Source organism: Patella vulgata, chromosome 5 (genome assembly GCF_932274485.2).
Source record: "Patella vulgata chromosome 5, xgPatVulg1.2, whole genome shotgun sequence".
NCBI classification, from domain to species: domain Eukaryota; kingdom Metazoa; phylum Mollusca; class Gastropoda; family Patellidae; genus Patella; species Patella vulgata.
In genome coordinates this window covers 10717754-10742798 of record NC_065883.2, presented here as the reverse complement: position 1 = coordinate 10742798, position 25045 = coordinate 10717754, and the positions used below count along the sequence as shown (strand labels likewise).

General features: G+C 34.7%; 1 protein-coding gene across 5 annotated transcripts in view; it reads right to left on the bottom strand.

The window, feature by feature from the left end:
• Nucleotides 1-847: 847 nt before the first annotated feature.
• LOC126821935 (zinc transporter ZIP10) overlaps nucleotides 848-25045 on the bottom strand; it is a 75166-nt gene continuing 50968 nt past the window's right edge. For 4 of the 5 annotated variants that reach the window (XM_056101174.1, XM_056101173.1, XM_056101175.1 and 1 more), the window contains exons 3-10: nucleotides 24510-24759; nucleotides 23844-24013; nucleotides 22701-22880; nucleotides 21397-21535; nucleotides 15180-15206; nucleotides 9442-9765; nucleotides 6629-6816; nucleotides 848-5322 (exon numbers count right to left, since the gene is read on the bottom strand). In XM_056101174.1, coding sequence (XP_055957149.1) covers nucleotides 5170-5322; nucleotides 6629-6816; nucleotides 9442-9765; nucleotides 15180-15206; nucleotides 21397-21535; nucleotides 22701-22880; nucleotides 23844-24013; nucleotides 24510-24759 — 1431 coding nt within the window. In that variant the 3' untranslated portion in view covers nucleotides 848-5169. The remainder of the gene's footprint in view (nucleotides 5323-6628; nucleotides 6817-9441; nucleotides 9766-15179; nucleotides 15207-21396; nucleotides 21536-22700; nucleotides 22881-23843; nucleotides 24014-24509; nucleotides 24760-25045) is intronic. The other variant, XM_050550586.2, reaches the window with a different exon arrangement.

Sequence of the window (25045 nt, the reverse complement as noted above, 5' to 3'; positions counted from 1 at the left end):
AGTGTGAGCGAGTGCAATGTGTTCACCCTCTCCAGAATGACAGTGAGGTGCCAGGAACTTCTGATTGGAAAATTTCCAGGTTCTTAAAGGGCCAATCTCTATTATATTTTGGAGAATAAAACTGCTTAATTTTGCGTTAAAGGCCCTCAAATTCCTCAACCTTAGGGCCGAACAAGTAACTCAATATACGTGATGCGTTTTCAAACAACTCAAACCCGTCAGTCTTCATCTGGAAATGGAGACCGGAGTTCGAAGCTGTATTTTATGGTGTCTGGATAAAACCATATTTTTATTTTATAAAAATAATGTGTAGGTGAAATTAACCTTTCGTTACCAAGTACAGCATATGGGCCATGCCCCCAATTTTATTTCTATATAAAGCATATAATTTATAATTTTATGATTTTATTCAGTACGTATGTTTGTGCCAAATAAATCTATCTAACATACTTGACCTACACATTGAATTTGTGTGAGTGTGACGGAGAATGACCAGAATATACCCGTTTATTGTTGTTGATACAAGGGTCCCAGTGACAATTTTAGGGCCCCGGGGAAGCTTAATCCGACTCTGCTTATACAAGAGAACTAAAGTCTACATTGTCCAGACTGATGAAAATATCTCAACTACTACCAAGGGAAATAATCAAGGTCAAGATGGTGTATAATATTGGGGGGGGGGGGGGCGCTACTACCAAGGAAAATAACGAAGGTCAAGATGGTGTATAATATTGGGGGGGGGGGGGGCGCTACTACCAAGGGAAATAATCAAGGTCAAGATGGTGTATAATATTGGGGGGGGGGGGGGGAGGCGCTACTACCAAGGGAAATAAAGAAGGTCAAGATGGTGTTTAATAGCAATATTTATTTATAACATCACAAGACCGTTTTATTTAATATCATGTAAGCACTTCGACCATACATCATGCACTTACAATACAAAAATAAATATTTATATATATGTATACCAGTTTGCTTTTGCTTTTAAGGGGGCACAGAAAGATAAAACTAGAATTATCGCCAAAATCAAATTTTAATTGCTACTTTAATTTTTGTATCCAAAATTATGATTTTGGCGATCAACAGAATGAGCCCTGGTTTTGGGCCTATAAGTGAGATAGAATTTTTTTTTTTAAAATTCGCTAATAACATTAAAGGTCACAAACCCACAGTAATTGTATTCCATGGCGTTGCATCCTGTGCATAAAACAACATTGTACTCTAGTTCACATGAATCGAGAATCAGTTCACACTCTAGATAGGGAAAACCCCCTGTATTTCCATCCAATATATACTATTTTTCATGTGCTAATGAAATTTATACTAAATAATTGGATCAGTGGATATGAAACATTCGTAGCTAGAAGAATTAAACACATTTCTAAGCACACTATTGACTAAATGCTGAAAACATAAACATAACAAATATAAAATAATTATCGTTGATAATTTGATACACTTCTCAATCAGAATTTGATTTTAAAAAATAGGCTAGTCTACAATAATACCTCGGCTAGTGAAATAAGCATGGATTTATACTGAAAACATATTGACAAAATCGTCATTTTATATTCTCAGTAACATCTATTTGTGAAAAAAACAAAAAGGTTTAAATGTCAAATACAAAATTATTACCACAGAGTATTTGTGAAATGAAATGGGGTTTAACATCATATTAATGAAGATGGGTATACACCATATAGTGTGCTATGAGAGAAATTTTGCCCAGACTGTTTTCCATCCCATCCGAATGACTATACATCGTTCCTAGGCTAGCAAGCTAACGCAGCTCCCAGAGTATTTGTAAATAGTTCAATGAAGATGGGCATACGCCATATAATGTGCTATGAGAGAAATTTTGCCCAGACAGTTTTCCGCCCCATCCGAATAACTAGACATTTTCCCTTGCTTGTACTACTTGTAAATAGTTCAACGTTATAAACCCCATTCAATTACACATTAACTTTTTATAGAGACATATAAATAAGAATTCTGACATTTTCAATAAATTAAAGAAGGTATGGGACTATTCAATTGTACATTTAACATCTAGTACAGATAAATATAGACGACTTCATGCAGTTCCCAGAAAAAATTAGGGAGAAATTGTATTTTTGACATTAGAGTATTGTTGCCCATCGTCCAAACCATCCAAAAGTACTGCTCCCTAAACTGCTCTAGTCACAAAACTTTTTTGTAGGGGTGGGGGTGGGGGGTGGGAAGGGGGAATGGAGATTAGCAGTCACTCAACACAAACTTGGTCATTTCGGGACTAACATATAGGTTCAATTTTATATGGTCTTTAGCTGTAGGACCCAGAGAAAGCCCACAAGGTTGCACAGATGGTCATACTCCTTGTCGAGCGGGCAATCGAAACTACGCCACTGGACTCAATGGCACACTTTAAACCATTCGGCCTCCAACCCCCAGAACTGTGAGGGGCTAGAGGGAGCAGTAGTGTCAAGCAGGTTCAGGCTGTTCAGGTAACAATGGGTTTATCATAGAATACATTTCTAAATAAAAATTGGGCATAAAATAACTACAGCACATGTGTAAATCCATACATTTCAGTTAAAATAAAAATAACTAAAATAAAGCACTTTTGGTTTCCATAAAATTCAATATTTGACATTTGTCAAAGGAGTATTGTTCTTTTTTGCATTTTTGGCAGATGCATAAGTTTTAAGCAACAAAAGCGCAAATCATTCCTTGCAAAGTCCAAAAAGCACTTCATTTTGTATGCTCCAAGGGAGATAAGAACATTTCTGAATGTCTGTTTCCAAATGAAGCTAGAATAATTAACAATATTACAAACTTTCAATTTTCAATCTACATGCAATTTGTAAAATATGTTCCAAAATTTAGGTGGCTTATATAAAAAAAAAAAAAGATAGAAATGTAAATCTTACTCGGTAAGAAAAATCGATTTTGATTTACAGTGAATTAACAGTTATGCAAAGAGTGTTCAAAAATGATATGAACCATTTGAGACATATCTGCCAATCCATCTATGACATATATGCTTCCTTCGCTGGTTTTTGTTATCCGATTCTTTATGCATGTAGATTGTAAAATATTTTCAAAATGAATACTGCTGAAACAAAAACTTCAGCAGAGTTTCTTAAACAATGCCTTGAATCAAAGCAGGCAAGACCCAGGATTTACTGTAATTGGCTGAGTTTACAGTTATTCTGAATTAAATTTCTATTTCTGTATCTTCTGTAATGCCTTGAATCCAAGCAAGCAAGTTTAGAGTTATTCAATTAAACTTCTGTAATCTAAGGTTATTTTTGAATATGATAAAAGGGAATTAATTACATTTATTTTCTTCATAAAAACTTCTAAGATATTTTTTTATTTTTAAAGTCAATGATCATTATTTGTGTATTTTTGGGAAGATATCTAATGACAGATTATTTAAACACGCATTATTCAAGACCTAGATCTTGCAGGTCATTCATTAGGCTTCAAATGTTATATAAATAATAATTAGACATTAATCAACATGACAAGACTATAATCAACTCTTGATGCCATCGGATGGCTTAGATATTAAGTATATTTAAATATGTTTTGCGGTTAATAAAGTTACCGTAAAAATAGATAATCGAGACTTTGTTTATTATAATAACAACTGCAGCAATGACTGTAATTGATTCACTGATAACTAGGCTCAGAGTGAAGTAATTTGACTAAAAGTTTCAATATATTCCGTTTTCATTATCTATTTTTTAACTATTATAGCAAGAACTGTTCAGCTCATTATCTAATCTTACAATTTAACATCTAACTTATAAAACAAAATCAAAATAACAATGGTAGATAATTGATAGGGGGCACTGACTTATACTTATACAGTCAATGCAGAATGTCGGCATTTTTGGCCTGATATTCCATTTAGAGATTCAACTCTCACAATACTATGCCGGTAGTTTGCAAGGGATTCAACATCCCTGAAATGAATATCAGATAACACAAGGTACAATTTTATGGTTACACAATTACTGAGTTTAATGCTAAGTGACATTTCAACGAGAGAGAGAGAGAGATCGGGTTTAACGTCCACTCGACACAAACTAGGTCATTTTGGGACTAACATGGTTCAATTTTATTTCCATACTTCGCTTGCGCGTAGGGGTCTTTAGCATTCGGAAGAAACAGGAGGACCCGGAGAAAACCCACGAGGTTCGACAGACGACCCTACTCCTTGTCACGTACAACCCGGGATTCGAAACCACGCCAGTTGACTCAATGACAGACTTCATGATACAGCGCATGTGCTAACCATTCAGCCATCCAACCCCCCGACGCTTAGCATTAAACTTTATCGCTTAGTATTAAACTCAGTAATTGTGTATCCATAAAATTGTACCTTGTGTTAATATTTTTTAATTACTAAATGCCAATCAAAGAAGACGATCTGAGACTTTAATATATAAAATACAGGCTGGCCACATTCCGTTCAGTAGATTAAACTCATTTTAGTGCAGAGAATGAGTTTTAACCTCCACTCGACACAAACTACCGGTAGGTTATTTCGGGACTAACTTATGGTTCAATTTTATTTCAATATTTCGCTTACGCGTAGGGGTCTTTAACAGTGGGAGGAAACCAGAGAACCCGGAAAAAAACTCCTTGTCACGTACAAGCAGAGAATCAACACCACACCACTTGACTCAATGACAGACCTTCTGATCCATTGTGTTAACCATTCAGCCACCCAACCTCTCTCATTTTAGTGCAAGTAAAACTGGAAAAATGTCTGCCGTACAAAAATAAAGTTCTTCTAAAAGATTCCTTGTAAACATACATGAGTATTTCATCAACAACAAAAACAAAAAAATTCACTATCCACTTCCTTGGATATTTTCTGTAAAACTCCTTAAAAATTATACAGTTATATAATGTTTTAACAATAACATTGATGTTTGTAGCAACAGAGCTATTTGGTCCTCTATAAAATATGTCTGGATATCTGGATATACAAGCACACACACAGAGTTCGTCTGGATTAACCAGGATGGCAGTAGACATTAACCCTCATACCACATTCTTTCACTGAAGTATACATGGAATAATAACAACTTGCCCTTTAAGAGCGCACCAATAAAGCATTTCTCACTTCTAATAAACAAATGCTGAGACAAGACACGATTTCTGTGCACGGAACTATTGGCGATCGAGAGCGGAGAGTAAATCTGGTTCATAGATGGCGATAACAAGCATGATCCCTGCACCGAGAACCATACCGGCACACTGAAACACTAAATGACAGTACGGATTCTCACCATGCTTCGTTTCTACGGAAGTCATTTCTGGTAACTGAAAGAAAAAAAAAGTTTGTGTTAAAGAATGTTGGTTAACTCGAAAATTCACAGTTGTAAATGGGTTGGATAGTAATGGAAGGAGTTTGAATTTGATTGCTGTTAAGGAATGATGGCACATCTCCATGTATATTTGTCCGTCTGTTTAGGGTTCGTATTGACCTAAGGCTGCCCTGAGCCTCAAATTTGGCATATAAGGGCAGCTGGAGAAGCCATCGAGTGACAATTTAAGGCCTGGTGGAGTTGGTCTATCAACTCTGGTTTCTGAGTTATACTACCTCCGATCCATGGTTAGGGTTAGTGCCACTAAAATTGAGGATAGAGGGGCAAATCAAGACGGGTAGAGACATATATATATATAAGCCTGGTGGCATTGAATTAACACTTGCATTACCCATACTAAACTTATGCTGTCTGTCTACAGTTAGCTCTGCTTTAGAACAGACACTAAGACACTATTCTGATTTTATTTAATAAAATTAAAAATTAAAAATATTTAATTATTCTTTCAGTGTATAACACATATGAACCGGTGTAGGACCACATTACAAAACAGTACCGTATACTAATTGTTGGATATGGCTGCCATTTAGGGCAGAGATCTTATTTAAAGTAGAGTAGATAATTCTGTGTGCAGGAGAACTGTACTACACGCAAAACAAAACAGACAACACAACTACATAGACGTTGCAAGAAATGAACAAGAAATATCAAATCGACTGAATGGATCCAACTGATGCTATTTCATTTCGTTTATTATAGTTCAAAATTTCGTTTTACTTGTCTTTAATACATTAGGTTCTGGAAGAGTTGTTATATAACCCGCGTTCTGGTTGATGTGAGGGATTAGCCAATGAAGCGGTCTGTTACAGGTAAACCACTATAAATGTCAACGCTGAATGATTAATCAATGTCTAACATCATCATAAGGTCAAAAGATGCTCGTATGATTCCTGATGCGACCTTCCACTGCAACTGGTCAGATCTTCATGTAGTGTAGGCCATCAAAGGTATAAAACAATCGAAACGGAATATAAATCTGGCCCCAAGTTCACAAAGCATTCTCAGACTTAATTTAAGAATTTACTCAAAATTGTTTGCCTTATTTTAACTAAAATATAGCCCTTTATAAAACTTTTGTTATTTAAATGTATCAAGTACATCAATAAGAAACTATTTGCAAAGTTTTGTCTTTCTGGATCAAAGGTATTTCTCATAAACAGTGGCTGAAAGTTGAGTAAATTCTTAACTTAAGTCTGAGAATGCTTTGTATTTCAATCAGATTAGAATGGGTCTGTACTCACCATATCTACTAGCGCTATATAAAGAAACATTCCGCCAACACAGGCAAATATCCATAATGATGCCTCATTTAAATTTCCTAGTGCCACGCCTATAAACATTCCAATAAAACAGAGAATGGATGACACACAGTTGTACATTATAGCTTGCTTTATATTCATACCCGCTCGTAATAACACCGCAAAATCACCTGAAAAAAATAAATAGAAATAAATATAACAAAATATAATCATCTAACATATATACAATTATAACACTATGAAAAAATAGACAATTATTTACACTATGAAAAAAGAAACAAATATCGTATAATATATTTAACAATAAAAATGCAAAGCGGCGACAAAAAAAAAATTAACTGAAAGAAGAGGGGCGAAAGAACAGTACTTATATACGTAAGGGTCTCAGTGATACAGCTGGGAAATCCTTGTAAATAATCCAGGATGTATTGTTGGGTTGTTCAAAAATTTCAATAAACCACATATCAATATATTGCAATAATGCTAGGGTCCCACTATCACGATTCTTGCTACGATTGAAATCATGGTTTTAATCGTGGAGTAATTGTGGTGATCCTATCAGGTCTTGTCATGTTGATTGCATCAAAACTTATCCAAATGTATCTACACGTAGCAGACCGTGGACTCAATAGGGACAATCCTATCGTAACGCATTGCATGACAGTGGGAACCCTGGCATTAGAATCCTCTGCAATATATAAATGTCAAAACAAATCTAAACAGGAAGAAATCTATTTCGCTATCCTGAAGAAGATTTTTGAAGATAAACCTGCCCAGTCCCTGTATGTGGCAAGCAACTTCATTTGAACAAAGTTAAATAATATCTTGCAACAAATTTACCAAATTTTATTGAAATCCTTGCGACATATTTTCAATTTTTTTTTTCGAAACCAATCAAGTGGCTTAGGAGAATCTATTGATTTCACATTGTCATAGTTTTTGGTTCTTATGTATTTTTTTCAGTAACATCAAGGCCAAATTAGTTTTCTGATTTACTTGTCTAAAATAACAATTTTAAAACCACAACCAAGCTTTTGGCAAAGTCTAGCACACAAAGGAGTCAAGGAATATCTGGCGTTAAAACGACAATCAAAAGTCATGAATAATTAATGGAAAGATGCATTTATTTATGATATTTGATACCATTTCTATGATTTTTGTTTAGAGGAATTTCCATTTTGCAACCCCCCTATTACAGCCTATCAAAGACATTCTGATTTTGATAATGATCCATTTATTATAATGGCTACAGAAACAAGACCAAGAGTGTGTTGAAAGCAATCTGAGATCTCTCTGAAACACAACCATTCTCCTGTGGCAGTGTAGTGTTTTAACACATGACATAATTATATGACATACAAGTTATTTGAAAGATTTAATTCCAGTGAGGTTTCAAAGACGTTTTTTGCTCGAAACCTTGCTAGAAATAAATCCTTTAAGTAACATGTATTCCCTATAATTGTCATGTGTTATTCTCATCCAGTTACTAATGCCGCTTAAACAATTAAGTGTAGTGTTTTGTTTGATTAGACCTAAATCCCGCTCAGTTTCCACAGGTCATTGCTTCAGGAATATGAAACTTAGGAATATCAAACTCAACTTTTTAGGTTTGTGAGAAAGAATGTGTTTGCTATTGTTAGGTTTTGGTATTGTTAAGTTATTGTCTACAACTGTACTAATGCACTGCATTCATTTAAACAAATAAAAATAAATCACTTTACACAAGGAAAATATTATTTAAAAATACCTGCACTGACATTTGTTATAAAAGAAAATGTTTTGTTCAAATATATGTATTTAACAAAAAAACACAGATAAAGGTATTTCAATAAATAGATAGTGTCAGGTGATAAAACACACACACGTCATTAAAAACACATTAAAATGACCTAATTTCACTTATCATGCCTTTCAAATGTGATACATGTCAGGCAATGTGATTCACATACCAGTTTTTCTTACTTTATATTGGACTAATTTGTGTCTCCAACGTCAGTATCTAAAGTCATTGACTGTCTACTGTACTAATGTAGACTTTAAAAATAAGTTTTTTTTTAATACTTACATTTTTTTGGACTAATTGGTGTCTCCAACATCAGTATCTTAAGGTCATTGTATGTCTACTGTACTAATGTAGACATTAAAATTTTTTTTTTTTTTTTTAATTTTTAAGATGTGTTGGGCTTTGTGATAAAGGCCATTTTGAACTGTGTGATACAGACAAAACAAATCGCTAGTTTTATTTGACTAGTAAATTCTAAACTTAGTCACTGACATAAAATCACCAGACAATGAACTTTTCTCTGCAGAAATTCATATCAAGAGGATATGTTTCTACAGAGAAATAAGGTGTGCTGAATGACCTACAAGACTTTGTGTAAAAAAAAATACAAATAACAGAGAGAGAGAGAGAGAGAGAGAGAGAGAGAGAGATGGGGCTTAACATCCACTCAACACAAACTAGATCATTTTGGGACTAACATATCGTTCAATTTTCCAATAATTCGCTTGCGTGTAGATGTCTTTAGCAGTGGGAGGAAACTGGAGGACCCAGAGAAAACCCCACTAACCCTAACCCTACTCCTTGTCACATACAAACGGGAAATGGAAACCACACCAGCTGACTCAATGACAGACCTTATGATGAAACGTGCACATGCTAACCATTCGGCCATCCAACACCAACCCACCAGCCACCTCAGGGAATAGGATTAGTCTATATTAATGTGTGTACTAGAGAGTTAATTGAGTTTTGCTTATTTTCAAAATAATATTCTCGACAATGATTATCTTACCTATTTCATGGGGCAGTTCATGACACATGACTGCTATGGAAGTACTAACACCACCAGTAATGCTGTTAGCAAACGCTGCACCTATCGCTAAACCATCGCTAAAATTATGTATACCATCTCCCAGGATAACCATCCATGCAATCGCTGCTATCGACTGGGACTTCACATCACCAGAAATAGCATGGGAATGACCATGGCCATGGTGGGAATTAGAATGAAGGGAATGAAAACTTTCATCGTCATTAGGAATTCTGCCACTTGAATGATGATGATGGTGACCATGCAACAAACTGTCATGTGTGTCGTCTGCCAAGTTTCGTAATGCTGAAAAATAAATTACAAAGTCATGAATATGTTGGGTTTTTTTCTGCATACATTGTAAAATCATAAAAAAAATTTGTAGTTTCAAATACACAGAAGATATTATATATATCGAGCAGTGCTTTGTGTTCAGGATGAAAAAAGTCTTTTTTTTTTTCTTTCTAGGTTTCTGTGTTTTATAAAACTAGAATTTAATATTTGTTCTTAACGTCTACATTTCAAATAGTTAAAAATATTAATTCTACAACAAGTTCTATATATAATAAAACTATCATATCACATATTGGAAAATAACAAATGCCTGTTTAAAATGAAACAATTCAGACCAGCCTTTGTTTGATACGCGAAATCTACATTTTCACATTAAAAACATTTGAACCTTTTTTAATTTATCGTTAATCATCATGCCAAGTGCATCAAAATCAAAATAACACACCTGGGCAACCCAATTCAACACTTGTTTTAAAAAAAATGACAATCATTTAATATGGATCTTTTTTTATTTAATTATACAGGATATTTTTGTGCAAAATTGAAATTTACAAGTTTTCATTAAAATATCACTTCGAAACAGGGCTTTCTATTCAAACCTTTGTTTTCCTCAGATTAACAAGAAATAAGGTGATTTTAGCATTATTACAATTTTCTAATCTGGTAATATTTTTCTACACAAAAGTTACAAGTTTAATGTATTTATTGTATTTCAAAGTTAAAATTCTTTGTAATTCAGATATTAGTGCACATAAATTGACTGACAGGTAAATTCTCCAATTGGTCATTTTTCACTGCCAGTCAGTCAAGACTCATCAATCTGATTGAAACTAAAGCCCTGTTTTGAAAATATAAGCATATCAAAATCATAATTAATACATAACGAGGTATTTGATAGGATATGATTACACATATGGGAGTGAAGGTGATACATTCAGTGCCAGATTTAGATGAAAAAAGCCTCTCTACCTTTTCCCCCTTCTTCACGATTTGAAGAAGATGAAAGTATGTTTTAAACACAATTGAGGGGCTAGGCTTTGTCACTTATGAAGGCCCCTCCCAATGGATCACCCACCATGACTCATTAGGAATATGAAAGCGTATTTTAAACGCAATTGAGAAAATCTGATAATGAGGACTGGGGTCATATAGGCTACATGTATTTCATTTATCAAAAGCCTCTCCCAATCCCTAAACCTCACGATTGAGGAAGATGAATAATGAGTTTTAAACACACTTGAAGCCTTTGGTTATTCCGCTTATGAGGCTCCTCGCAATCCCCACTCATCACAACTAGAGGAATATGAAAGTGTGCCTCAAAAATAATGTAACAAAATCGAGCAGGATGACAGATTCTTAAGACTGCAGTGCATGTTGGAGCAGCTTTTATCAAAAACACTATTCAGTGACCCCCTAGATCTTTAAAGCCTAGCCTAAAGGAAAATCCGGCACTGGATGCACCTGATGATGGCTGTGCGTGATGGAACAATGGTAATTATATTCTCCTTAACATATATTACATCTTGACATAAAAAATGTAAGCTGATATAAACTAGATGTATTGAAATATGTCTTAAAAGTCATTTGGTTATAGATAAATGTTTATTTAGATATATAGCAAACATTTAGAATGAAAGAATTATACTGGTCACATAAACTTATAAATTGAATACGCCAGGGGACTTCACACATGTACTGTAACATTATTGAAATATATCTTAAATGTATATATGTCATTTGGTAAGAAGACATAGACGTTTATTTAACAGAAAAAGGATTAAACTGCTCCAATATATTTACTTATAGTAGAGGTGCTAGGATATGGTGTGAAAGGGAAGTCAAGCAGAAAATCAGAAGGAATTCCTGGCAAAATGAATAATTTGGAGTATGTCTTGACTACAGAACACAATCAACATAAACAACTGCATTTTGGCATCGATCAGAAACAGATATAACTGACTCGCTTTTTTTTACTGAAATATTTTAAGTTTGACAGGGGGTGGGGGTGAGGAGCCCCTGACACTGCCTTAAAATTTTGACAAATTTTTTAAAAAAGTATATAAAAGTGAAGTCATACTTTGGGTTATACTATCTGAAAAATTAATTTCTAAAAAAAAAAAACCGCTTAGAATTTGAAATGCACACATTTGATTTTAAATTTTTTTTTGTCAGAATCGGGTGAGGACTGAAGACCAACTGACACTGCCTTAAAATTTCAACAAATTTTCAAAAAATTTGGGTTATACTATCTGAAAAATTAATTTCTAAAAAAATGCTTAGAATTTGAAATGCACACATTTGATTTTTAATTTTTTTTGTCAGAATCTCTGCAAAATTTTAATTACAGTATATGTGCTGTAATATTTTTCAATATATATTATTAGCCAAAAAATGAATTTTCGAAGAAAAACTTTTAGGGTATGTTATGTGAAATCAACTACAAATTTAGACTAAAACAATATTTGTACATATTTTATACATTTGCTATTATAAATATCCCTCATTCATCAATGTGGTATCAAAATATATGGACATGAATTTTAAATTTTTATAACCTTAATCCAACTTTTTTATATTATTAATACTATAAAAAAAAAGAAGATAGAAAGGCAGTTTAACATTCATACAATGTACAACACAAACTATCCGGTATGTCAAATCTGGACTTTCATGTGGTTTAATTTTATTTCAATATACTCGCGTGTAGGCATCTTTTTCATTGGGAGGAAACTTGAAGAGCATGAGAAAATCCACCCCATATACGGTATTCAATTTTTTTTTTCAATAAAATGCTTGCATGAAGGGGTCTTTAACATTGGAAGTAAACTTGGAGACCTGGAGACCTGGAGAAAATCCACTCCATATACGGTACAGAATGCAGCAGAAAATCGTACCATATTTTACTGGTAAGGTACCAGTGACATTATGCAAGTGATAACAATGTCTTCTTGTTGTTAATGTCTTACCATATTTTTCTTCAGAAATTGACGACTAGAGAGAGAGAGAAATGGGGTTTAATGTCCACTCGACACAAACTAGGTCATTTCGGGATTAACATATGGTTTAATTTTTTATTTCAATAATTCACTTGCGTGTAGGGTCTTTAGCAGTGGGAAGAAACCGGAGGACCCGGAGAAAACACACGAGGTTGGACAGGCGACCCTACTCCTTGTCACGCACAACCAGGGATTCGAAACCACGCCAGGTGACTCAATGACAGGCCCTATGATACAGCTCGCACATTCTAACCATTCGACCATCCAACCCCCCTGACGACTATAATGTATCATAAATGGAGATAGCTATTTCAAGTATGACATTTTAAAAACCAAATGAATACAAACATTTTTAAAAATATTTTTGGAATAACATTTACCTCGGCCTTTATATGTATCAAGTTAAATATTGGATGTTTTTCTGTTTTTTTGGGGGGTTGTTTTTTTTTTTGCTGCATCAACCCAAATTATGATTCAACTTTTATTTTTACAAAGCCTCAAAGGAATTAAAACATAAATCAATATAAAATCGGATATTCAATTTGAAATTTATTTCTAGTATACAAAACAAATTGTAAAACTATCTACAAATCTTAGCAATTGTTTAAATGGCATAAATCTAGTAATTGAATTGGAAACACACAATTCTAAGAAATAAAATTATTGCTTAAAGAGTCATTTTGGCCGAGAATTCTGTAGTTTGTATTTAGCACTGACAAGAGCATCCTATTTGAATTGTCGCTCATTAATAAACAGTGATGGAATTCCATCAAATTATGTCCTGTGTAATGACATTAAAAAGATACTAAAACTGTTTAAGAGGAAATGTTTCTCTAAATGAAGCGAAGGCTACATGGAGGAAATATCAAATTTAAATATTAGCCTAACACTAACATGATTATTTGGCAAGACATGTATAAGAGGATATTAGCTTGGGTCTAATCTTTTAAATTGTAAACTGTTTTGTTGAGGCAGGCAAGATAAAATTAAACTAAACTGAACCCACCAACATTAATGAGATTAAAAACAAAGCAAATTCTGACTTGACAACTGTTGTAGTAAAAGAAACAAAAAATACAAAATGTGACATTTGTCATTCTGCATTTAGTGATTATGAATTTGATTGTCCTGTTTCATTTCCTGTATCATGCCCTTTGGCATGTTCGAGGCCCCCCAATAATTCCAAAAACTCAAGAATTTTAAATACTGGTATCACTATCAATAATATATTTCATATAAAATAAAATTGTATGCGTTTTGGCCAAATCGATCTATTCCTTATCAATGTGTTTTCATGGAACAAATCTTTATGTTATAATCGGCAAAACAAAGAAAACAAAGTGGTAAACTCTTAAACTTATTCAAACCAATATGTTGTATTGTAATCCTTTTGGCATTCATAAGTACAAAAAATAACAAATTCATGGAAGTAGATATTATCCCTGTATTTATATCCATAAAACTGTCTGAACTACGAACATTGTTTTTAAACTATGATTTGGCCAAGATTTTAAATGGAAAATTAGAAGTTATGCTGTTGTTATTTTTTTGGCATTCGTTGGCCAAAAAAAAACAAATTCATGAAACTAATACTCCAGTATATATACCATTACCATTCCATGGATAGTCCATATATAATCCATATAATTATTCCAATCATATGTATGAATATTCATAAAATATTAAACCTTTCGAGGCTAACAAGAATGTTTTGTTAACATTAATCCTTTTAGTATTACATATTATTTTTATTCATATTTGTAAAGTTGTATTTGTGTGTGAGAGAGAGAGAGATCCATTCGACACAAACTAGATCATTTTGAGACTAACATTTTATTTTAATAATTCGCTTACGCGTAGGGATCTTTAGCAGTGGGAGGAAACTGGAGGACCCAGAGAAAACCCACGAGGTTGGACAGGCAACCCTACACCTTGTCATGTACAACCGGGGAATCAAAACCTCGCAAGTTGACTCAAAGACAGACCTTATGATACAGCGCGCAAGTGCTGAACATTGGGCCATCCAATCCCCCATTTGTAATTGAAATGAAATTAAATGAGGTTTAACATCCTACTGTTCTGCTCCTAAACTGGGCTAATGTAGACGGGTATGCGCCATACAGTGTGCTATGAGGGAAATTTTGCCCGGGCAGCGGCGCTACTGCCTTCTCTTATATCGAATTCCAACTGACAAGGGATCTTTTACGCCCATGTGTACCCGGGACCTTGGTTTTTCGTCCCATCCGAACGACTAGACAGCTGTCCTTGTCGGGCATTTGTAATTGAAAGAAGCAATATATTATAAATATATTATATACTGTATCATAATTAAAAAATAGATCAGATACTGATATTGTAGGCTTTAAATAGAAAGGAAGGTTTTGTGTTAATTTTTGGATTAAAAGCTTTGCAAAGCCATGTGAAACTTACAGCCTTGTTTTTCGAAATATGCAGATTCTGTAAAAACATGCACAATTAAATAAAAAAAACATTGTAGAATAAACATGACAAAAGAAAAAGGGTTGCATATATGAACAAGCAAAATAAAAGACTGGACAAAACAACAAGTGCTCGGTATAAATTTTAGTTGTGGCTGAAAATAAATCTGTAAAAACCTCTCAAAGATTTTAATAAAAATTTAAAATACAAACTAAAAACAAAGATAACATACATCTGGATGTCATTCTAAATAGGGCTGTTCACAGAATAAAAAACAATACAGAATATTACGGCTATAACAACAGAAAATAATAAGGCTGTTCACCGGAAAAAACAACAGAGAATAATTGTGACTGTTCACAGAATAAAAGCAAATAATAATAATAAGGCTGAACAGATTTTAAGGCTGTTCACAAAATAAAAACAATACAGAATATTTTGGCTGTGCACAGAACAAAAAAGCAAAGAATATTAAGGCTGTTCACAGAATGAAAACAGCAAATAATAATAAGGCTGTTCACAGAATAAAACAATACAGAATGTTTTAGCTGTTCACAGAATAACCACAACAGAGCATAATAAGGCTGTTCACAGAATAAAAAAGATAGGTTGCCAGGCACCGAAACATACGGCCACAGCAGCTAAGTCGTCTGAGCAGTCAACAAGAGTTGTCGCATATTTTTTCTATTTTCGGTAATGAAACATTTATAATACACTAAAATCTGATTAAGAGTAACCTCATGAAGTAATTATCAGAAAACCATTAGAATTTGTTTGGGTTTTAGGTCTGCTTCATACTAACGTTTAGTATACGAAACATTTAATATCATGGATTTAGCTGTTCAAGTTATCAAAATTCATTGAAAATCAATATACTTGTTCATTTCAAGACCTTAAACTCTGTGTATCAATCTAAAGTCAATCGGCTAATAACTTTGGTCTCTAGAGCATCCACAAGATTTTTCAACGTGATCATGGGCCATAACTCTGGTGTAGTAATTATCGGAAATCGTTGAAAATCAATAGACTTCTTCGTCACATGACCTCAAACACTATGTATAAATTTAAAATCAATCGGATATTAAATTTAGCCTCTAGAGCGTCCACAATGTTTTTCAAAGTGATCAAGGGCCATAACACTGGCAGTAATTATCGAAAATTGCTTAAAAGCAATAGGCTTCTTCGTCTCATGACCTTAAACACTATGTATAAATTTAAAGTCAATCGGATATTAAATTTAGCCTCTAGATCGAGCGTCCACAATATTTTTCAAAGTGATCAAGGGCCATAACTCTGGCAGTAATTATCGAAAATTGCTTAAAAGCAATAGGCTTCTTCGTCTCATGACCTTAAACACTGTGTATAAAATTAAAGTCAATCGGATATTAAATTTAGCCTCTAGAACATCCACAAGATTTTTTGAAGTGATCAAGGGCCATAACCCTGGCAGTAATTATTGGAAATCGTTGAAAATCAATAGGCTTCTTCGTCTCATGACTGTGTATAAAAATAAAGTCAATCGGATATTAACTTTAGCTTCTTATAGGACCGATGGACGGGGCGACGACAATATACAACCATATTTCAATGTGGGCGTATAACAACAGAGAATATTAAGGCTGTTTACAGAATAAATTTACAGCTATGGCGTGCCTATAAGATTTATCGACTTTATTTATTGTTCACGGATCATTGAATTTCAACAATGACAATTTACTTGTTGACTTTGTAGGCCTTTAAAAACTCTCCACCTAAAGGCAATTCAGTGCATGTCACCAAATAAAGCAGACAATTGCTGCTATTTTTGGTTCAAAATTCAAAAAAACAATTTACGGTTAATTTTCACTGATAAATTGAAGGAAAGATTTTAAACAATCTCTTAGATCGCACATACCTAAACATGTATATAATCAACATAATCCTAATGTATTGTTTGTAAACGTTAGTCACTCGATCATAAACTAAATCACTATAATATTTAATGGAAGGAAGTCTTGATCTTCCTAGATTAATATCAAGGTGACCCTTTTAACATCCCTCTAAATACCAAAAATAAAGTGTTGATCTCTTAAATTGGACACCATCCTTATCCTTACATAATTGTTTATTTCAATATTAAACATATATTATACAAGAGCTAAATCTGCCTATTGCAGGTCTTTCTTTAGGCCTGTATTGTTACATGTATATATACTATTAATTAGACTTTTATTAACAAAACAAGACCATAATCAACTCTTGATGGCATCGGATCCTCGAGATTTTAACTAGATTAGAACGGTTTGCCATTAATTAAAAATTTAATTCAAGAATGGGAAAGCGAGGTTAAATCTCTAATATACAATGTACCAGTGCCCTGGTTACCACAATGCACACAATAAATAATGAGAGAGAAAGAGAATTGGTGTGTAACGTCCACTTGACATAAACTAGGTCATTTCGGGACTAACATATGGTTCAATTTTATTTCAATAATTTGTTTGCGTGTAGGGGTCTTTAGCAGTGGGAGGAAACTGGAGAACACGGAGGAAACCCACAAGGTTGGACAGGCGACCCTACCCCTTGTCACGTACAACCGGGGAATCGAAACCACACCAGTTGACTCAATGACAGACCTTATGATACAGCGTGCACGTGCTAACCATTCGGCCATCCAACCTCCCAAGAAAATAATGTCACATGTACAAATTAATAGTGGACATATATATTGGCAGTTGGAATTCCAGCTTGATGTTGATAGCATAAAGCCAACAATGTAACCATTTTCTGACCCTTCTCAGCCCTGGTCGGGAATCGACCTGCGATATTACCAGTTGAGACTGAAGTGTTGACCAAAATTTACAATCCTTTCACTAGTTTTAAAATTTCTTTGCTAAGGTATATATATATAGTGCATAACTTATAATCAAAAGGTGAAAATACTATAGAGCATAACATATAATCAAAAACTTATATATACGCTCGTACATAAAATATCCTTGCTAAGAGATGGTTTAAGGTGGACAGAGCATAACATACATGTATAATCAAAAACTTATATATAAGCTCGTACATAAAATTATATAAAATATCCTTGCTAAGAGATGGTTTAAGGTGTATAGTGCATAACTTATAACCAAAAACGCATATACATGTAGACATGTACATGTATGTGTTGAATTTAAGATCCTGTATCGAAGAAATAATTGTACAGAAACCAGGAAGTTTCTTTTACCTTTTACTGTAAAAATTGTTTTGGATCTTTTTCCCTTCTTATCTTTCTGTTTACTTTGTTATTTTTACACATGTGGAAAATGAATGGGATGTGATATGTTTTGATACAGCAACTTAGAGGTCAGGGTATACAATAAGTTTGGTGCAAATACATGTGGTCCAGTTTACATAAGTTTGGAGCGATCGCATATGGTCAAGTTTCATAAGTTTGGTGCAAATGCATATGACCATACCCAGTATTCATAACATCAGTACAACTACATATAGTCCAGTTCATATAAGTTCAGTGCAAATATATATGGCCCAGTTTGTATTAGTTCGATACAACTGCATATGGCCCAGTTTGTATTATTTTGGTGCAACTGTATATGGCTCAGTTTGTATTAGTTTGACGCAAGTGCATATAGTCCAGTTTACATAAGTTTGGTGCAACTGCATACACCCATACATAAGATCAGTGCAACTACATATGACCTGATTTACATGTCATAGGTTCAGTGCAACTGCATTAGTCCAGTTTACAGAAGATCAGTGCAACTGCATACGGCCCTGTATTTATAAGTTCGGTGCAACTGCATATGGCCAGTTTGTATAAGCTCAGATCAACTGCATACGACCCAGTTGTATAAGCTCAATGCAACTGCATATGACCCAGTTTGTATACGCTCAGTGCAACTGCATACGACCCAGTTTACATATGTTCAGTGCAACTTAAATAGAAATAGTCCATTTCACATAAGTTCATTGTGACTGCATATGGCCCAGATTGTGTAAGTTCAGTGCAACTATATATGGCCTAGATCAGTGTAACTGCATATGACCAAGTTTGTATAGGCTCAGTGCAACTGCATACGACCCAGTTTACATATGTTCAGTGCAACTTAAATAGAAATAGTCCATTTCACATAAGTTCAGTGTGACTGCATATGGCCCAGATTGTGGAAGTTCAGTGCAACTATATATGGCCTAGATCAGTGTAACTGCATGTGACCCAGTATACATAAGTTCAGTGCAACTGCAAATAGTTTAAATAGTTTATATCCATAAAACAATAAATTTTGTGAAATGATCTTATAAAAAAAGTAATAGTCCAGTGCAAAAGTAAACAGTCCATGTTCATAACTCCTTATGCTTATAGACCAAGTTTCAGTGAATACTTGGCATGAATCTACAATACAACCAAATTCTACATGCCCACATGGTCTGTGCATGGTAGAATTCCATTGTATTGTATGTGCACGATATAAAACCAATTTCCAGCTCCCATACATTCTTGTTGAGTCAATCTGATTAAAACACAGATCTTATTTCGTTTCATTTTTATAGTTCAAAATTTCGTTTCATTTGTCTGTACTACACTAGGATCTGGGAGAGTTGTTATATAACCTGCGTTCTGGATAGCGTAAGGGATTAGCCAATGAACAATTTGTTACGGACTAATTCTTGGCATGCAATGCACGGAACTGTGGGTAAACCACTAGACACTTCAAAGCTGATTGATTAGTCAAAAGCTGACATCATAGGGTCAAAAGCTGCTCGTATGACCCCTGATGCAACCTCCCAATACAACTGGTCAGATCTTCATGTAGTGTATGCCATTGAAAATATAAACAAACGAAAAGTAATATAGATCTATATATTAATCAGATTGTTAAGTTAAGTGAAACAAAATCTCTTAAAATACTTACACTGATCTTAAGATAATTCAAATTTAATCAAAATATAACAATAAATGAAATGAAATGGGATTTAACGTCCTACTGTTCTGCTCCTAACTGGGCTAATGAAGACGGGCATACACCAAACAGTGTACTATGAGGGAAATTTTGCCCAGACAGCGGCACTACGGCCTACTCTTATATCGAATTCCAACTGTCATGGGATCTTTTATGTGCACGTCAATGTGTACACGGGACCTCGTTTTTCGTACCATCCGAATGACTAGACATCTGTCCTTGTCAGGTCCTCCGTCCTGCATCACTGACAAGGGAGATATGTTGGAAAATCCCAATGAACTTTCTCAGCCAATGCAGGGATCGAACACCCGACCTCCACGCTAGCGAGCCAGTGTCTTACCCACTTAGCCACTGTGACCCCACCATTAAACAATAAACATTTCTACATAATAAATAATGTAAATGATCAACTGCTATATTTTGGTCATTGTTATTAAAATTAGCAATTAAATAAAATGGTTATCGAGAAAATATTTGGCTACATTTTACTATTTTAATATTCAGAGTATATATTTCCTTCAAATCAGTTTATTTTCTTTTACCCAAACTGATCATTTTCCATTAGTTTTGATTGACAATGGATACCCTTTTTTTCTCTCATGTTCAGCACTATAGAAAATCACCATCATTAATAATATTAAAGGACAATGTTGGTGTCGGCCAATATTACACATATGTTATAGACCTGGGTCCTGTTTCACAAAATTTTAACTAAGATAAAATCTAAATTTTAGTAATTTGATTGGATAATAGTAGATTAATTTTAGTGCTTAGCCAATCAAAATTGAAGTATCTGCTAAAATTTGGATTTTATCTTTAGTTAAGATTTCGAGAAACAGGGCCCTGGTTGAACACATTCAAAATATAGTCCTAACACTGAGACCTTTGCTATGGTTGATGCGTAACAAAATTTGAAGAATCAGGAAGTGACACAAAAGAAGGAAAACACGAGATATCCTTACACTGTCTTTTATGCTAGGTTCCCATTGTGTTACGATAGGGTTGTTCCCATTGCGTCCACAATCTGATACGTGCAGATACGTTTGAATACATTTTGATACGCTCAACTCGATTGCTATAACTGACCTCTATATATGATAAGACCTGATAGGGTCACCACGATTAAAACCACGATTTCAATCGCAGCACAAATCGTGATAGTGGGAACCTAGCATTAATTAGATCAACAATGTGTTCATTTAGGCTATTTAATCCTTTGCCCCTCCTCCCCATTATGTAATTATATAAAAAAAACATACCTTTATTAGGATGTACGATCATAACCATTTCTTCACAGGTCTGATAATCAGAATCTGTATGTGTTGATAATTTGGCACCAACGGCCTTATCACTCTCGACCTGACATTGTTTGTGTGGTGTCTGATTCTTTAACCTTTTCTGTAAATAATGAGTAAGTTATACATATTTTCAGTTTTTCATACAAATGGAAGGAAGTTTCATATAGTAGGAGCCTAAATATAGGTTGTGATGCAAAGAAACTGTTGCTCAAAGCAGCTAAGTGGTCTGACACATGGATGTTATTTTGCCCCATTCACCCTTCAATTGATTTTATTGCTGTTAATTGTGACATAGAAACCAGAACAGGAACCTTGTGGTTAAGTTTGTCATACCCACATGGGATTGAAAACACGAAGAGGGGTTGGGTAGCCGAATGATTACGGTTGTATCAGAAGGTCTGTCATTGAGTCAAGTGGCGTGGTTTCGGTTCCCCGCTTGTACGTGACAAGGAGTAGGGTCGCCTGTCAAACCTCAAGGGTTTTCTCTGGATCCTCCGGTTTCATTTTGTGGGTTTGCCACATTCATGATGATAACATCCGTGTTATTGTCACTGATGGCTATCACCTATTATTAATAAAATAACGTACATGTACAAAGAAGAGGTCTACTTTTTCCTAAATAAATTTCACTGACTAAAGGTTCAAATAAACGAAGTTGAATCAATACTTTATTTTTCAATCTTGGTGTTTAATGTTTACTTTCACAGAGATGATATCGCAGACAAGTTGTCATTGTTGTTCATTAGTTGAGTGGACTCATATGGGTCTTTCACACATATGCTCAAACCGGGGATCGAAACCACAACCAGCCAACTAGAGCTCGAAGCGCAACATGCTTGAACACAAGACCTGCCTCCCCGCCCCCACCCTCCTGAAAATAACATAGCAATCAGATCAATTAATTAGCCAGAAGCTCACATCTCTGTGTCTGCCACGATCTGGTCTTGTATCTTATGTATTACATGTATACCCAGTAATCTACAGTCTAAAAGGGGACTGTATATATATATAGCAACAATAATGACTGGCACCAGTGCTGTTTTTAATTCTTTAATGTGACCTTAATCTTTAAGAATCTGGTAAAGTTTGATTGGGGCTATAATCCTTCAAACACAATTTATATATGAACAAGGTAACCAATGCCTAGAAAAGCCTTTACCTCTTTTTTGAGCCTGACAATGAGTGGACTTATTATTCTCAAAAAACGTTTCACAGAAACTGAAAGGAAGTTAGAATATTTGGCTCAAAAAGAATAAATGTCTCACCGTTTGTTTACGTTTTCTTTTCAGATCTGTCATAATAGTTAAAATTCTCTCCATTAGGAAAAAGAAGAAAATACCGGTTAGTGCTATTAAACCTTTATAAGTTGCTTTAAGATGGCTGTCATTGCCTTCCCCATGTCCATGATCATCATGACCTTGTGCACTATGACCTCCACCAATAGCCTGGATAAAAAGAGAGAGAAATGGTGGGTAAATTAATTTCATTCAACCCAGAAAACATGAAATTCTGGAAATATTCAAAATTGCTTGCATTCACATTTCATGTTTTCATATCGGCATTTCGAATAATAAATGACATTTCACAATAATACTTATGTTATTTATTAATTAACATTGTGGATGTTTCCATGGTTAGGAGCACAAAAGGTGTTTGTGAAACTTATGGAGCATGTGATTTTTGTGACAATATATTATACACTACATATGAAAACATATTAAGTCTTCTTAAATGTTTAACTTCTACTTAACACATTTAAGGCATTTTGGCTCTAACATGTGGTAGGAGCCACGGTTGCTAGGTGGTTAAGACGCTGGCTCGCTAGCCTGGAGGTCGGGTGTTCGATCCCTGCATTGGCAGAGAAAGTTCATCAGGACTTTCTGACGTGGTTTCCCCTTGTCAATGGTGCAGAACGGAGGGCCTGGCAAGGACAGCTGCTTAGTCCCTTGGATGAGACGAAAAACCGAGGTCCTATGTATACATTGGAATGCACGTAAAAGATCCCTTGGAATTCGATATAAAAGTAGGCGATAGTGCCGCTGCCCGGGCAAAATTTCCCTCATAGTGCTGTATGCCCGTCTTCATTAGCCCAGTATAGGAGCAGAACAGTAGGACGTTGAACCCCATTTCATTTCTAACATGTGGTATATATATTAATTTGATTAATCACAAGTATGAGTCTATAATTAGTAAAAGGAAAACAGAGTCTAGAGAAAACCCCACAAAGTTAAGAGTACTACCCAACTATTTGTTATCGCAGAAGCAAAAAGGAAAGGATCAACAAAATTTTAGCTATTCTGAGACCAATGTATTGTACAATTTTTGCCTGGTCACGGGGTCGGGGGTTTTGTTCCCACCAGTAGCATCTTGTTAAACGAACAATTAAAATAAAGATTGTTGGAACTTACGTGCGGCAGTAAATGAAGAAGTGAATCTCCTGATAAAGCACCAACAGCAAGCGCCACCAAGAACTGTAGCAGATGGTTATAAAAGACTTTCTGCATTATTGGAATAACAGCCACACCAAACAAACCAGCTAGACTAATCACCACAACAGCTATGGTACTATATCCCCACACTATAAGATAAATTATACATATAAACATATATAATATATATTAGAAATTAAATGAATGAAATGGGTTTTAACGTCCTACTGTTCTGCTCCGACTAGGCTAATGAAGACGGGCATTCGCCATACAGTGTGCTATGAACGAAATTTTCCCAGACAGCGGTGATAATTCTCTTACATTGAATTCCAATTACCAGGGGATCTTTTACGTGCATGCCAATGTGTACATGGGACCTCAGTTTTTCATTCCATCAGAATGACTAGACAGCTGACCTTGTCAGGCCCCCTGTCCTGCACCACTGACACAGGGAAATGTCAGAAAATCCAGATGAAATAAAATGAAATGGGGTTTAAGGTCCTACTGTTCTGCTCCGACTGGGCTGATGAAGATAGGCATACGCTATACAGTGTGCTACAAGGGAAATTTCAACTATCAAGTGATATTTTACGTGCATGCCAAATATTCATACAGTTAAATTGCCGATTTAAGTTTTGAACTTACCTTTTGGAGCAATGTTATTTATGTCTTTAATTGAATTCATTAAAATACTGGAATTACTATTTTTATCATGATGGTGGTGATCGTGGTCATGGTTGTCATGAAGATGGTCCCGCTTTCCTGTATTGCTACGACAACTGTTAGTCTCTATTTGAAACAGTAAGGCTGGGCACAGGTATATGAAAGAATCTTCGTCAATACCTTTTCTCTCATCGTAATGAAAAGTTTTTAATAATTCCATTGATGATAAACACTGGAAAAAAAAGCACAGAGGAAACATGTTAAATTATGTTCGAGCCATTTATTTTAAGTTAAAATCTTAAGTTTTGCCATTTTTGATAACACTGGCTTGGTAGAAGAAGGGGGTAGAGGTGTCAAGGGAGACAGATGGGGACATAAGTCATCCCTGGGCAGAGCTGCAAAGGTGTCGCCCCTTTTTCAGATTTTTATTTTTGCTCCAAATATAAATGATAACATTACAAATAACACTACATGTTTGTTCAACATTTATTCAATATACATGTATAATCAAATCTATT